Genomic DNA, 15,104 nt, shown 5'->3' with positions numbered 1-15,104 from the left:
GGGGCTGAATAAAGACAGACACAGCTGCTGGTTCCTTTAGGCAAGGGCGACCTCTTTAATTTTGTTCAATAATAGAGCTCTCTATGTATGTGTATGGATAGCCGCCTATGCACAAATCAGAGGTATTTATAGTATGTACACACACATAATTTAATTTAAAAAAAAAACCTCCAACGTTTCCACTTCCCCATCCCGCCCACCCCCCACCAGGGCAAGGGAGGCTGTAACCCTGCACTGCGGGGGTGGGAACGGGAGCTGGAAATGGGGTAGATTCCTCTTGCCCTGCAACGAATATATTGCTATATACAGTACACCTCTCTCAGCTTCAGGCCTCGCAGCCGCCTTCCTTGGTCTGCTGCAGCCGTGGGCTCTCTGGCGGCTGCTGGACTACAATGCCCACCACTCCCCTGCTGCAGCTTAGTGTGGCAGGGGGTGATGGGCGTTAAGAGTGCCACAGCAGCCAGGTTGCCTCAGGGTAGCCACTCCTGTTTGAGTGGTGGGTCAGAAGGGGAGGTGGGGGGGAAGGGGTATTCTTGTTTATTGCTTTGGGCCGGTGGTCTGGGGTGGGGTGGGGGAGATGCGGTGGAGGAAGAACAGCTGCTCAGCCTCTTATGGCGGAAGGGTAAAGTCACACCTGAAAGGAAGCATCACTGCCTTTTTAACTATTGCTACTACGAGGGATTGTAAGTGAAGGGTCTTTGCTGGGCGAGAGAGTAGACAGAGTCCTTGCTCTTTCTTGTTGGGTGGGGGTGGGGGTAAATCTCCCCAAGTGTGAACACAGGACCATGCAGAGCATGGCCTGAGATCTGCCACTCCCCCCCCCCACCCACCCAGGGTCTTCTCCCCAATTTTCTATTTTTTGTTCATTTATTGCTTCAAAGTGAATAATGCAACATTCCCAGGAGGAGGGGGGAGCGAGGTGGACTTCGTAGGGGCTGGGAGCATGGAGAGGCTCAAGACGGACGAAGGCAAGCCGTGCCACGGCCCCAGGCCGCACCTGTCCCTCTCTGGGAGCAGGATGCTCTCTTCCTCACCCCCACCCCATTAAGGTGCATTGATTGGGCCCAGCCCAAGGGCAAACTGGTGGCAGAGTTGGGGGCGGGGGGGAGGAACGCACCAACCTACAGGGCTGCTGCTCTCGCCACTGTCCTGGAGCAAGGAGCGGCCGTTCATCTCCCCTGCCCCACGCACGGGACATCCCAAGTCCTTTCCCCCACCCCAGCTCCCTCTCCCCACTTCACGCCACACAAATATGGCTTTCCAAGCAAGGGTACAGCAGCTATTTCCCTCCCTCCCCCCGCAAGTTAATAAATTAAAATATGGCTTCTAGTGTGAATGTCAAAACGTTCCTGGCCTCCCTAGCCCCCCCCCCCACACACCCTGCCCCCTCATCAGTCCTGCCGCCTTCTATGCGAGGGTTGCCGCTCGCCTGGTCTCAAGAAGTGCCTTCCGTCTCCCCAAATGGGTCCAGTTTCTCCTCTCCCTCAGCCTCTGTGCAAAGCCATGGGCGGTTATTACGTTTGCATACACTGAAATGCATTAGCATATGCAGATGAGCAGCAGCAGGGATTCGGAGGGACGGGAAACCCGATCCTGTTTCCCGCGTCCCTGATATTGGCCAGTCTGCGCTGTGCTCCGCGCCACCTCCGCTCCCCTCCTCCCCGGCTCCTGCCCTTTCGCTCAGTCCATCATGGCCTCCAGCATCTCCAGGAAGAGCTTATGCATGGGGACTTTGCCCTCCAACTTGAGGCTGTAGAAATGGTGGAGCACACGGGTGGCCGTCTGGCGGAGCAGGGGCAGGGTGAGGAGGAGGCGTCCGGCCCGGCGGGGCTCCTCGGGGCGCCGCGAGGCCTCGTATTCCAGTAGCGCCTCGTGCAGGACGTCTCGGAGCCGCTGCACGGCTGCCATGTCTTCGATATGAACCGAGTCTGGAGGAAAGAGCCGGGAGAGAGAAGGGCCCAGCGTCAGAATATGCAGGGCTACCATGATCTGACGGAAGGGACCCAAACCGATCTCTGACGGAAGCTGGTCTTGCGGTAAGGTAAAGGGTGCCGTCAAGTCGGTGTTGACTCGTGGCGACCGGTGGTTCTGGGTAGAATCCAGGAGGGGTTTTCCATGGCCGCCTCCCGCACAGTATGAGATGATGCCTTTCAGCATCTTCCTTTATCGCTGCTGCCCGATACTGGGGGGACCCAAATTCCCCATTGATTTCCGTGTCCCAGCTGGGAGGAATCTGAGGCTCCTGGTTTTTAATGTTGGGAGTTGCCCAGAGAACTTGATAATCAAGTCACTTCCCCGCTGCGCCATTAGGTGGCAGGGCTTGCAGTAGCGAGCACGAATTGTGCCTTTTGCTAAGCTGGGTTTGCCTTGGTTTGCCTTTGGATGGGCGGCTGCCTGTGTGAGTATCGTCTGCGGTAAGACATTGGACACGGAGCTGGATGGACCAAGAGTCTGACTCTGCAGAAGGCCACTTCCTCTGTCTTTAAACTTCAACAAGTCAGCCCAACAACCTCCACCTCGTGGCCCTGGACAGCAGTTTTTACCAGAGTGGACAGCTATTATTTATTTGTTTAGCTAGCTAGCCAGCTAGCACATTTTTATACCGCCCTAACCCAAGGTCTCAGGGCGCTTAGCTGCTAACAGACCACTCGGGCAAGTGAGCCAAGCCCCACGTGCAAGTGTGGCAGGCCCCTCAGGAAGAAGGGGATCTTAGACAGTGACAGGAAAGAAAACAGAAAACATTCAAAAACCCAGACCCAAAGCTCAGGGACCAAGCTAATGGAAAACCACCCACTGGAGCAGGTGAAATCACCTGCATTTAGGGCATTTATGATCTAACTGCACAGCTTTGTGAGAGAGAGACCCTCTTCCTTTCACTACCCAATCTTATCTGTTTTGTATTGTTTGAGCAGAGCATTCCTGGCATTTCATGGGTCTCTTAAGTGGTCCTGGTTTCCTTTTTTGTTTACCTCCTTGAGTGAGAAACATTTAAAACAAAAACAAAAAAACCAAATAGAAACCAGTGACTAGATCTTTTAAAGCCCACCTGTTCCCAACATAGGAAGCTGCCTTCTACTGAGCCAGACCCTTGGTCCATCTAGCTCAGTATTGTCTACCCAGACTGGCAGCAGCTTCTCTGAGGTTGCAGGCAGGGGTCTCTCTCTCAGCCCTCTCTTGGAGATGCTGCCAGGCAGGGAACTTGGAACCTTCTTCTGCTCTTCTCAGAGCGGCTCCATTTTCCCTTAAGGGGAATCTCTTCCAGTGCTCACACAAATGCAAACCAGGGTAGACTGCTTCGCCAAGGGGACAATTCAGGCTTGCTACCACAAAACCAGCTCCTCGCCTCTCCCCAGTGGACGCCCTTGAGTGTCCAGGCAGAAGCCACCACACAGCCCACTCCAGCTCTTTGCAGACTGACCCCGTGTGCCCCCCGCTGCAACTGGACTCACCCGAGTTGGCCAGCGCCAGCGCCTTGAGAAGCACGTATTCCTCGCGCTCCAGGCGGAGGGCCCGGTATTTGCGCACCAGCTGCAGGACCACCCCGCTGAGCTCCAGCAAGCCTGCTGCCCGCGCCGCCTCTTCGTCTAGGGCAAAGTCCTCGGCGAAGACAATCTCGTCCTCGCAAGGCAGCGAGCGCCAAGCCACCCCCAGCAGCAGCACTTCCAGCCAGACGCTCTGCAGCACGGACATCTGGTCTGCCAAGGACAGGGCGGAGAACCCTAGGCCGGGGAGAACGACAACGGGGGTTGCTTGCGCTGCTAGGAGCCTCCCACAGAGAGTTCAATCGGATCCAGGTTCTGCTGCCGTCTCTGCCACAGACCCACCCAACGGCCTTGGGCCTCTCTCCTCCCGCGCCCGGCTCTCACCTGGTATATTTTTGGCCCAACCTATGATGACCACAATCTCCCGGTCGGCCAGATCGCACAAAGTGCTGGCCGCCTTGGCAGGGCCGTCGGGAAGCGCAGGATCCGGCATGGCGTACAACTTCTCGGGTTCCGCCACTAGCAAGTGGGACACCATGGTGTTCATCGGAGCTGGGGAGGGCAGCAGGGAGGAGAAGGCAGGACAGAAAAGTTAATTCGCGGAAGAACAACCCTCTTGCACGTGGTGAAACATCTGTGGATTGGCTCATTTGGCACAGGTCAGCAACTATGCTACCAAGCGGGCTGAAACAGGACGTAGCACCTCTCCCACTTTTCTCAGGCGCCACCACTTAAAGATCTCTATGGCTGTCACTCGGGGCCCTCCAGAAACCCCGGAACAGGAAACCCCACTATGCAATCCTCCGGAGGAGGAGGAGGACAGGACTTCGGAGACCCCGCACCACCGGGTCCCTCTTCCCCAGCTGTCGAGGCGGTGCCAGTGGACCTGCCTCTTCCCGCAAACTTCCTGCCGTCCCCTGAGGCTCCCACTCTCGGGCGGGGGGGGGCGATCTTTGGAGTCTCCAGAACCCCCAAGTTCGCCCCCAGGAAAGGAGACGCCATGGTGGAGAAGCAGTCCCAACGCAGACGACGAAGGAGCGCCCGACTGGCAGCTCCCGGGTTGTCCTGGGGGGGGGGGGTGTTACTCAGGAGGGGGGGGTCAGCTTGCTCTGAAGACTCCTCAAGAGTAAAACAGGCCTGGGCTGGCAGGGTGCAGCTGCCTGAACTAGATAAGCTGCCAATTCAGGGCTGCCTCTTGTGGGTTCCACAGCTCTCTTGGGGAGACCCCTCCAGCGCCCAGCCCCTGCCCCGGCAACCTCATTCCCGAGGCCTCGACAGGTGTTGGTGGGCATCTTCCTGGTCTGCCCCCTGCAACCCTGCACTTTGCTGCTACCAGGGCACTTGCTTTCTGCTCTGCTCACCATTTCAGCAGAGCTCCAGCCTCGCTCTGCCTCGCCTGCTAGCCGGTTCCCTTCCGTCTGCTTCGGGGCCAGAACCCGGAACCCCTAGGTGAGTCAGCCTTGCACTATCCAGCCTCGGCTGAGGGGTAGAGGGGTGTACGTGCGTGTCCTAGAGCAGGACACAGACCAAGCTCGATCCACACGGGGGGGGGGGGGATCATGTGAATCGGCACTGTGCCCCTTTTGGAACTGCATGTGCGAAGTCAGGGAAGCGCCCGACCCAAAGATCACAGACTCCCTGCGTGTGGAAAGGGCAAGTGCCAGGCCGAAGTATTATGCAGTTGGCTGCTCCCTGCCTGTGCTGGTCTGTGTCATGTGGGGGAGCATCTGACCCAGCCTCCCCCCAGCTGCACTCTGAATGATACCAGCCAAGGCAGGCTGTAACCCGGGCTCCTTTTCCCCCCTCGATGTCTAGCTAGAAATCCAAGCTTCCAAGCTTCTCAGTCCTTCCTCCTGGCTGCTGCCACCACCTTTCGGTCACAGCAAAAATGCCAGTTGCTCTATTGCAAGACCTGTCCCTGGAGCCAGAGAGGAGAGCTGGTCTTGTGGTAGCAAGCATGACTTGCCCCCATAGCTAAGCAGGGTCTGTACTGGTTGCATCTGAATGGGAGACTTGATGTGTGAGCATTGGAAGATATTCCCCTCAGGGGATGGAGCCGCTCTGGGAAGAGCATCTAGGTCCCCAGTTCCCTCCCTGGCAGCATCTCCAAGAGAGGGCAGAGAGAGATTCCTGCTTGCAACCTTGGAGCAGCCGCTGCCAGTCTGGGTAGACAATACTGAGCTAGATGGACCAAGGGTCTGACTCAGTATATGGCAGCTCCCTATGTTACAGCTACACATATTTGTGCTTAATTTCAGGAGAGGCAAACAGCTTTTACTTGAGGATCTGCATTCTGAAATATTGCTGATCTTCAAAACAGGTGCAAAGCTCAACTCTTTAATTGTTGTCTGTTTTACATATATTTGTAACCAAAGGGAAAAACAACAAAGCAGTTTCACAAACAAGAAACAGTAATAGTATGAATAAGACAAATATTTATATTCCGCTTTTCAACAGAAGTTCCCAGTGCGATTGACATAGACATAAATAAGTAAGTAAGATGTCTCCCTGTCTGTCCTCAAAGGGCTCACCATCTAAAAAAGAAACCCAAGGCAGACACCAGCAACAGCCACTGGAGGCGTGCTGGGATGGGCAGGGCCAGTTGCTCTCCCCCTGCTAAATACAAAAGAACCACCACTTTAAAAAGGTGCCTCTTTGATCAGTTAGCAGATGCAGCAATATGTTAACAATACAGGGAATGTCTACCAATCAGGAAAAAATGAAAAATAATGGGGATTGTTCTCATTGCAGAAAGAAAGAACATCATTCCACAGTGTAGCATGCCTAGAAGAGCCATGAAAAATATCTGGATGGTGGTTTGTGCATGTTATAAGAGGATAGCAGTGGTTTATAAAACCATCTGAGATGGAGAAGAGAGCTGGTCTTGTGGCAGCAAGCATGACTTGTCCCCATAGCTAAGCAGGGTCTGCCCTGGTTGCATCTGAATGGGAGACTTGATGTGTGAGCAGCACTGGAAGAGATTCCCCCTTAGGGGGATGGAGCTGCTCTGGGAAGAGCAAAACGTTTCAAGTTCCCTCCCTGGAAGCATCTCCAAGAGAGGGCTGGGAGAGATTCCTGCCTGAAACTTTGGAGAAGCCGCTGCCAGTCTGGGAAGACAATACTGAGCTAGATAGACCAAGGGTCTGACTCAGGATATGGCAAGTTCCTAGGTTCCTAAGCCAGCCTGGTGGTGTTTTATGCCTCTCACTGGCCCATCCTAGGCGTAACTGGCAACACTGGTTTCCCGCTACGGGGACCAGCTTCTGTAAGCCACGGGCTCCTCCGCCTCCTCTCCTGCAGGCCCAGGAAGGGGTTAAAAAGGGGACCGTGGACTTTGGGTCTGAAGTGAACCAGAGATCCACGTCCTGTCTGAACCGAGGGACACCCTAGTTTACTTCCAACTGGTTAATGGAAACCAACCAGGGTTGCCAGGCCTGGTTTGTGCCTCAAGAACCGTGGTTTGCAGCTGGGCGCCCAAGTCTCGGCAAAGGGGCCGCCTCACGCCCCCAGGAAGGTTCCATCCTGCTCGGATCCTGGGTTCCTTGGAAAGATGCTGGGGCCGCGGGGAGCTGGGCCTCCTTTCTGGCTCACCTGGCTTCTTGGCGGTTGCCGTGGCGATCTGTGGGGTGACAAAGGCGCTGGGGTAGGTGGCCCCCTCCACCTCCGGCCGGCGCTTGTACTTCTGCCGCCCTCCGCGCACCCGGTCCAGGCGCACCCCTGAGGAATTCGGGGGGGGGGGGAGAAAAGGAATGGAAAGAAGAGAGAGGCCATCAAAACCACAGCTTCTCCATCACCGGCCGGTTTCTAAAAGACCCTCGCCCAAGACCCACTCCGGTTTCCTCCGGCTCTGAGGAAAGTTGGCTTTCCCGCTGGCTCTTGTTCTCTGCACGGAGTGTCAGCAGCCTTGGCTTTGGAGAGGTGGGGGCATTTTGCAGGGCGGGCTCTGCTAACGGGGCCCGGAAGAGGCACCTCCTAGAGTGGGGGCTCCCTCCTCTCCGGCAGGGGGAGAGCAAGCTCCAGCGCAGCCCCACTGGGGTCTCCCTTGTGCTTATGTTGGGACTGGGAGCCCTTTGGGGCAGGGAACCATCTTCTTATTCTTTTCTCCCTGGCGCCTGCTGGGGGGACCTTTTTCTCTTGCAGAGGCCCGTGGAGGGGGTCCCACTGCTGAATAATTGATGAGCGTCTCCCCCTCGGGCAAAGGTCGGGCAAAGGTCAGCCTCAGGAGGCCCCTGCTTAAAATGGGGGCTCCCTTGTGCTGAGGAGGGGGCTTTGGGCCAGGGCCCCCCTCCGACCCCAGCAGAGCCTCCCTCCCAGGGGCCGTTCCTAGGGTCTCCCTGGCGTCTCTCTAGACTGGGAGCCCTTTGGGGCAGGGAACCATCTTCCTTTCTGCTCTGGCACCCACTTTGGGAACCTTTCCCCCCTGCAGAGACCAGTGGAGGGGTCCCACTGCTGAATAATTGATGAGCGTCTCCCCCCTCGGGCAAAGGTCAGCCAGGAGGTGGCGGCTCCCTTGTGCTGAGGAGGGGGCTTTGGGCCAGGGCCCCCCTCCGACCCCAGCACAGCCTCCCTCCCAGGGGCCGGTCCTGAGGTCTCCCTTGCATTGACTTTTTAGACTGTAAGCCCTTTGGGGCAGGGAACCCGCTTATTCTTTTCTCTCTGGAACCCACTTTGGGAACCTTTCCCCCCTGCAGAGGCCAGTGGAGGGGTCCCACTGCTGAATAATTGATGAGCTTCTCCCCCCTCGGGCAAAGGTCAGGCAGAGGTCAGCCTCAGGTGGCGCCTGCTTAAAATGGCGGCTCCCTTGTGCTGAGGAGGGGGCTTTGGGCCAGGGACTCCCTCCAACCCCAGCAGAGCCCCGCTCCCAGGTGCTGTTCCTGGGTCTCTCTGGCGTCTCTCTAGACTGTAAGCCCTTTGGGGCAGGGAGCCATTTTTTGCTGTGGAACACACCTTGTGACCTTTTCCCCCTTGCAGAGGCAGAGCAGGGAGGGGTCCTACTGTGGAATAAGAGAGGCGCTTCTCCCCCCTCAGGCAGAGGTCGGCCTCCTGAAGGCGGCTCAAGAAGGCGGCTCTCTTCTATCCTGCAGGGGCCTTTGAGCCAGCCGCCCTCCCAGGGGCTGCGGCTGGGACAGGTAAGCTTCTGCTTTACTCTGTGCAAAGCACTTTTTGCTGGAAAGTGGTATATACAGATTTAAAAATACACGAGAACCAGCCCCACGTAGCAGGGGCAGGGTGGGGGTGGGGGGAAGCTGTCTGCCCAAAGATCTTGTCCCTCCCTCCGGATCTTGTGGAGGAAGTCCCGGGAATTTCCCCAGAGCCCTCTCCCCACGGGGGATTCTCAATCCGTCCAGTCCTGCAACTAGCCATTTTCCGTGCAGACTGTAGCCCACACAAGCCATACTCTGCATTTTTGAGAGGCCCAGTTACTCTCTTGACTCTTAAACCCAAAGCGCCTTTGGGGGGGAACACCCACGAGAGCGCACGTGGGCGCCCACAGATGCCCGTGTGTGCAGACAGTGCACCGGGTGCTCCACTCAGCTCATGGGCCGAGGAAGCTGCTTAAACCGGGCAGCCTGTGTGCTCAAGCCAGAAACAGCCCAAGCAACACTGAAACCCCGTGTGTGCCGGGGAGACTGGTCTTTTCTGCGGCCAGGCGGCGTGTCAGGAGGCCCCGTACCTTCCTTGAGCATCCCCACACGCAAGCACTTGGTGAAGCGGCACGCCTGGCAGGCCTTCCGGCGACGCTTCGTTATCTCGCACTCGTTAGTGGCCGGACAGCTGTATTCGATGCTGCCTGGCAGAGAGAGAGAGAGAGAGAGATGCTGAAAAGGGTGCAGAATCGGAGAACGCTGAAAGGGGCCTCGGCACTCCTGCTCCAGCCCCACTGCTCAGTGTGTATGTCAAGAGTCCCAGCTGGCACCGCAGATCATGCTAGAGATTGATCACAAACGGGATAAAGACAGTAGGCCCCTCCACGTGGCGTTTTCCACACTTGTACAACGAGGGTGCAATCATTCCCATGTTATGCTGAGTGCAGGTACAGCAGTATATTTCCTCTGGTCTTGTGGCAGCAAGCATGCATAGTCCCCTTTGCTAAGCTGGGTCTGCCCTGGTTTGCATTTGGATGTGAACACAGTGAGATATTCCCCTTAAGAGGATGGGGCCACTCTGGGAAGAGCCCCTTGCTTGCTTGCATGCAGAAGTTCCCTCCCTGGCACATTCCAAGATTGGGCTGAGAGAGATTCCTGCCTGCAACCTTGGAGAAGCCGCTGCCAGTCTGTGAAGACAGTACTGAGCTAGAGGGACCAAGGGTCTGACTCAGTCTATGGCAGCAGCTTCCTATGTACCAATGTAGTGATCAGCCACCCCTCCCTCTAAGGAGTTAACCAGAAGCGAACTTTGTCTTGACTGATGGGCCAGTGAACTCCAGGGCTCAGCTCAGCATTTCAGGGGCCTGTATCCAGGTTCTCTCTTAAAAAACAGTACAGGTAAAGTGTGCCATCAAGTCGGTGTCGACTCCTGGTGCCCACAGAGCCCTGTGGTTGTCTTTGGTAGAATACAGGAGAGGTTTACCATTGCTTCTTCCTACACAGTATGAGGTGATGCCTTTCAGCATCTTCCTAGATTGCTGCTTCCAGCAGGGATTTGAACCAGCAATCTTTGGCTTGCTAGTCAAGTCATTTCCCTACTGCGCCATTTGTTGGCTCCTTAAAAAGGTACAGCCATTCACACAAACACATGAAAGAGTGCATAGACATCTGTATGTGTGTACAGCACAATGCCTGAATTGGGCTAGGGTAGTCCAGTGGGCAGCGCATTGGACTTGGAGACTCAGGTTCAGGTACAAACAAGGAGAGAGCAGTTCTGGATCCTGCTCCACGGAAATGTTCCCTGCAAGTAGAGAACGATCGCAGCAGGGAAAAGTGTCCTAGCCTAGCTCTGTCCTTGCCTTGCTAGCTTTCTAGTTACAAGCATTTAACATGGGGCTGTAGCTCAGTGCTAGAGCCCCTGTTTTGCAAGGAGGATGCATCCCCCGTTCAATCCCTGGCAGCATCTCCAGTGGGGGCTGAGAGAGACTCCTTGCCAGAAAATTTGGAGAAGCTGCTGCCAGTCAGTGTAGGCAATACTGAGTTAGGTGGACCAAGGGCCTGACTCAGTAGGAGGCAGCTTCCTATGTTTCTGTGAGGGGAGCATTCAAAAGCATGGCTCCCCACCAGCAGATATTGGACTTCAATTCTCATAATCCCCTGCCCCAGGGGCCTTGGGTTGGGAATGATGGGAGTTGGAGTCCAATAACATCAGGGACCCAACGTTGAGAATCCCTGGGCTAGAGGGCCCGTTGGTCTCCCTGGCCCCTTTCCCACCTGGGGTGGGCAGAACCGCACTGGCAGCCCGTGAAGGAGGCGCCTACCTTGGATGGTTCTCTTGAAGAACGCCTTGCAGGCTTCACAGGACGCCACGCCGTAGTGATACCCTGAGGCCACGTCCCCGCACACCAGGCACAGGCGCTTGGGCATAGAGCTCAGCATGTACTTTCCCCGCCCCGGGGGCTCGTCCGCGTCGTCGTCATGGCGCCGGCGGGAGGCTCCCATCCCCGCAGGCAGCACCCCCGCGGTCTCGAGCTCTTGGGGGGCCCCGCTGGCGCTGGTGTCGGACGACCCGCTCGGGCTATGCTGGGCGAGGCTGTCCGGAGAGGCCGGCTCGGTCTTGATGAAGAACTCCGTGCGGCGGTCCCGGGACGACATGGCTGGAGGGAGCTGTGGCAAAGCATAACGCTGCTGTCACTCGGCCTGGGAGGTGTGGGCGCGCTGCCCCACAGCAAGGGCAAGCCAGAGAGGGGGCGGCAGGCCTTTGGGTGCTCGGCCGGAGACCACCGGCGTTCCCCACTCTCAGTTCCCGACCCACCAAACCATAGCAAAAAGGAGGGTTTTGTTCTTAAATTAGGCGGCTGCTGGTGCAATGAAGAACACTCGGGGTGGGGGGAACCAGGAGTGGATTTGGGCGTGCAAGGACTGGGAGCGCGCTGGTCCTTCTTTCTATGCCCGTCTATTTATGCACCCTTCAACCACCAGTTTGCACCTTTGGCAGCTCTTGGTAGATGTGTTAGGGGGTGCACACACACACACACACCGCCATTTCTTATTCAGTTAAAAAGCAACTAACGACCGGTGCACCCCAAAGAAAGTGATCACTTGTCAGTTTCTCATTGAGAAGGGTCCGGGAACCACAACAGTGAACAGAGCTGGGGGTGGGGTTCCCCCCCCCATGGAGCAGAGGGCTCCATCCTGCCAACCCCAATCCTGCCCAGGCCATTGGGGGTGGGTGTGCTGGCCATAGGCCAGCCCCTCTGCCAGAAATCACCCTGGGCTTCCTGGGAGCAGGCAAGCTGAGCCGATCAGGCCAGGGAGAGAATCCTGCTGCTAATCTGTCTGCGGAGCCGGGGCAGGGCGGAAGAGGACAGCAGTGGCCTGGTTCTGTGAGTCGAGCCAAGTTGGGGTGGGGTGGGGGCAGATGCTGCTCCTTATTTTTATTTATTTATTTATTCATTCGATTTCTATACCGCCCTTCCAAAAATGGCTCATTTCTTTACACAAAGAAGTAACAAACAAACAAATAAGATGGATCCCTGTCCCCGAAGGGCTCACAATCGAAAAAGAAACCATAAGATAGACGCCACCAACAGTCACTGGAGGGATGCTGTGCTGGGGGCGGAGAGGGCCAGTTACTCTCCCCCTGCTCAATAAAGAGAGTCGCCACGTTAAAAGGTGCCTCCCTGCCAAGTTCGCAGGGGTAACTGCTTGAGCCTGGCCGGCCCATGTGGGGACAATCTCAATGGCAACTCAACGGCCGGACTAGCCTCCAGTCCTCCTCAATCTGGGGGGCTGCCCCCCACCCCAACGACATGGCCGCTATGGGTGACAGAAGCAGCTGACGCCGTCCTCTCCCTCCTACAAAGGTGCCCCTTTGGGCAGCCCAGCTTTTTAGCCCAGCAGGGATCCTTGTCCTGAGGCCACCGGGGTCTTTGGGGGGATGGGGGAGAGTGCTTCCTTGGGGTGGAGGCGCTGCCACCTTCCAAACCTGCCCCCCCCCGTCCCAGCTGCTGGCACTGCCGCCCGTGACCGGCACACTGCCACGAGAACGGAGCGGCCTCAAGGTCATTCCAGGGAGACACACACAGGCGCCCTGGTTGGACCGGAGGGGGGCACGCAAGACAGGGCCCCCTTCGCCGCCCTCTGTGCCACTGCTCTGGACGCAGCCGCACTCCGGGAGCCCAGGAGTTAACCACAAACAAACACCCAGAGGACAGGAATAGCCTCCTGGCTCCATGATCACCTGCTGTCTCCCCCCCCCAGCACCCTGCACCATTCAATGCAGCAAGGATTAACCCCCCACACACACACACACATACCCACACACACCCCCACCACGATTTCCACACACCCACCCCAACAATTAACAGCACAGGAAAAAAAAAGGGTCACGGGAGGATTATTCCGAACAGACTGGCCACTCAGCCTGACCTCCTGGTGCCCGCTGGGCACCCACCCCATCTTGAGGTCAGCACTGCCCTCCCGGCAAATCTACACAGACACACACAGAGTTTCCAGCCAGCCAGTGCAGTTGGGGCTTCTCTGTTCCCAGGGCACCCGCTTTAGATTCTGGGGGAGGGGTTAAGGGTCCCACCGAGCCCCACCTGAAACACCCCCGATCTGAGCGGTGTGTGGGGAGTGGCCCCACGGACCCACAGCAGGCGTGGATAATGTGCACCAGACACCTACACGGTTAGTTTCTGAGCTTGGCCAAGTTTTCTCCCAGTGGAAATCCCGCCCCCCGCCCCCCCCACAACTTTCCCAAACACTGCACTGTCTTCAGTGCAGCCCGCTCAGGCAAGCCAGAGGCAGGTCCTCCTGTGGGCCTTGCCGTGGGGCACCCCTCTGCCTCCACCCACAGGCCTCCCTTCTCCTCACAGGGCCCTGGCCAGTCACAGGACCTTTGCCCCTTTTGCCTCAGCCAGGCACGAGTGACATTGATGCAAGAGGAGGGAGTGGGGCGGGGAGAAGGGGGCAGTCAGGCCCCCTGCTGGACATCCCTCCCTCCCTCCCTCCCGCCTGGGTGGGGATCCCACCTGTGTGGGGCAGCTCAGGATCTCCGGGGGGCCCAGAGGTGTGCCCGATCCTGGCTTCCGCGGGACCCTTCCGGGGAGAATGGCACACGCCAAGCGGTGGCCACGACCCTTGACCCCTCCCCCCACTGCGAACTGCAGCACCCCCTAGCGGCCCAGCAGTGGGGCCAGGCGGGGGCGGGGGACACCCCTGCCTGGGCTCCTACATGCTCCGTGCCCAGGAGTTGCCCATGAACGTGCGGCACTGGCTCCCTGACCCGTGACAGTCACCCACACGCCGAAAGCAGGAGACGCTGCCGCAGCCGCTCAGCCCCTCTGCAAGCAGGCCTCTGGGTGCCCGTGCAGTGCCCACCCACAGCCGGGCAGGCCCCCAGGGAAATGCACACCCCAGGACCGTAGCATGCACATGGCTTGCGCCCAGGCACCCCCGAGGGCTCCCCGCTCCTCCCCGCACCCCCTGAGCAAACGAGGGCAAGCCCGGCCCCAGCTGGCGGGTGTCCCCACAGGCGCCCTGCTGTCACTTCTGGCTGCTTCCCAGGGAGGCCCCCTCCCTCCATGAAGGCTGCCCCCCCGGCCCCCCCTCTCCCTGCCTGCGCGGGCTCTGGCACCCTAGGGCGCCCCCAGCCTGGATCTGCCGTGCCGCGGGAGGGCGCCCTCTCGCTCCTGCCCCCCCCCGCCCGTGCGCGCGTCCCCTGCACCACTCCCCCCACCCCGCTCTCCCGCGCCAGGCACATGGAGGCGCCGGTCTGCGGGCGGGGGCGATCCGCGGCCGCCCCCTCCCGGTGGCTGCCACTGACCTTGGCTTGGCTGCAGACAAGGGCTCGGAGGCGCGGAGCCGGGCCGGGCCGGGGGGGCGCGGCGGGGCGGGGCTGGGGAGGGTGGGCTCAGGGGCCCCCCCGCGCGGCGGCGGCGGCGGCGGGCGCCGGCCGGGCCATGGCTTGTCGCTGCTGCTGCTGCTGCTGCCGCCGCTGCGCGCCGCTTGCTCGCTCGGGCTGTAGGACACAAAAGGACATCGCAACCCACTTCCTACTCGGCTTCCTCCAGCTGGCGGGGGCGGGGCCAAGCCGGCGGGGGCGGGGCTCGGGGGCTCGGAGCCCCGCCCCCTCCGCTCCCTCCGCACCCCCCCGAACACCCCCCCCCCGGCTGCGCTTTGCCTGGCGGCCTCACCAAGGCGCGCGCTCGGGCGGCCGGGTGGCCACCGCCGGGGAGGTGGGTCGGAGGCGCCTCCAGCTCAAGGTCACCCCGGAGAGGCGGCAGCAGCAGCAGCAGCAGCACGTTCTCCAGGCGGCTCTGGCTTGGAAGCCTCCCCGGCGGAGTCGCGTCCCCAAGAACACCTTGAGCCAGACAACCCCAAGGGTGGGGGGGGGAGGAGGGGCACGAGGTGGGCCCGATCCTTCCTCCTGCCCCTGCCCAGTCTTAGCCGGATCGCACCCCCACTTACCCATCCAGAACCAGCGGCGAGGGGCCCCCGCAAGAAGGGAGAGTGCCCCCCTCCCCTCCCC

General features: G+C 58.9%; 1 protein-coding gene across 1 annotated transcript; it reads right to left on the bottom strand.

The window, feature by feature from the left end:
• Positions 1–31: 31 nt before the first annotated feature.
• ESRRA (estrogen related receptor alpha) lies at positions 32–14,655 on the bottom strand. Its single transcript, XM_053278641.1, has 7 exons — positions 14,400–14,655; positions 10,891–11,236; positions 9,157–9,273; positions 7,074–7,199; positions 3,867–4,034; positions 3,450–3,719; positions 32–1,928 (listed from the first exon to the last, which is right to left on the bottom strand). The coding sequence occupies exons 2-7, from the start codon at positions 11,222–11,224 to the stop codon at positions 1,681–1,683; spliced, it is 1,263 nt and encodes a 420-aa protein (XP_053134616.1). The 5' UTR covers positions 11,225–11,236; positions 14,400–14,655; the 3' UTR covers positions 32–1,680.
• Between the last annotated feature and the right edge of the window lie 449 nt (positions 14,656–15,104).

This window comes from Hemicordylus capensis, chromosome 14, assembly GCF_027244095.1.
Source record: "Hemicordylus capensis ecotype Gifberg chromosome 14, rHemCap1.1.pri, whole genome shotgun sequence".
NCBI classification, from domain to species: domain Eukaryota; kingdom Metazoa; phylum Chordata; class Lepidosauria; order Squamata; family Cordylidae; genus Hemicordylus; species Hemicordylus capensis.
The sequence above is the reverse complement of the archived record's forward strand: the minus strand, read 5'-3'. Positions and strand labels throughout refer to the sequence as shown.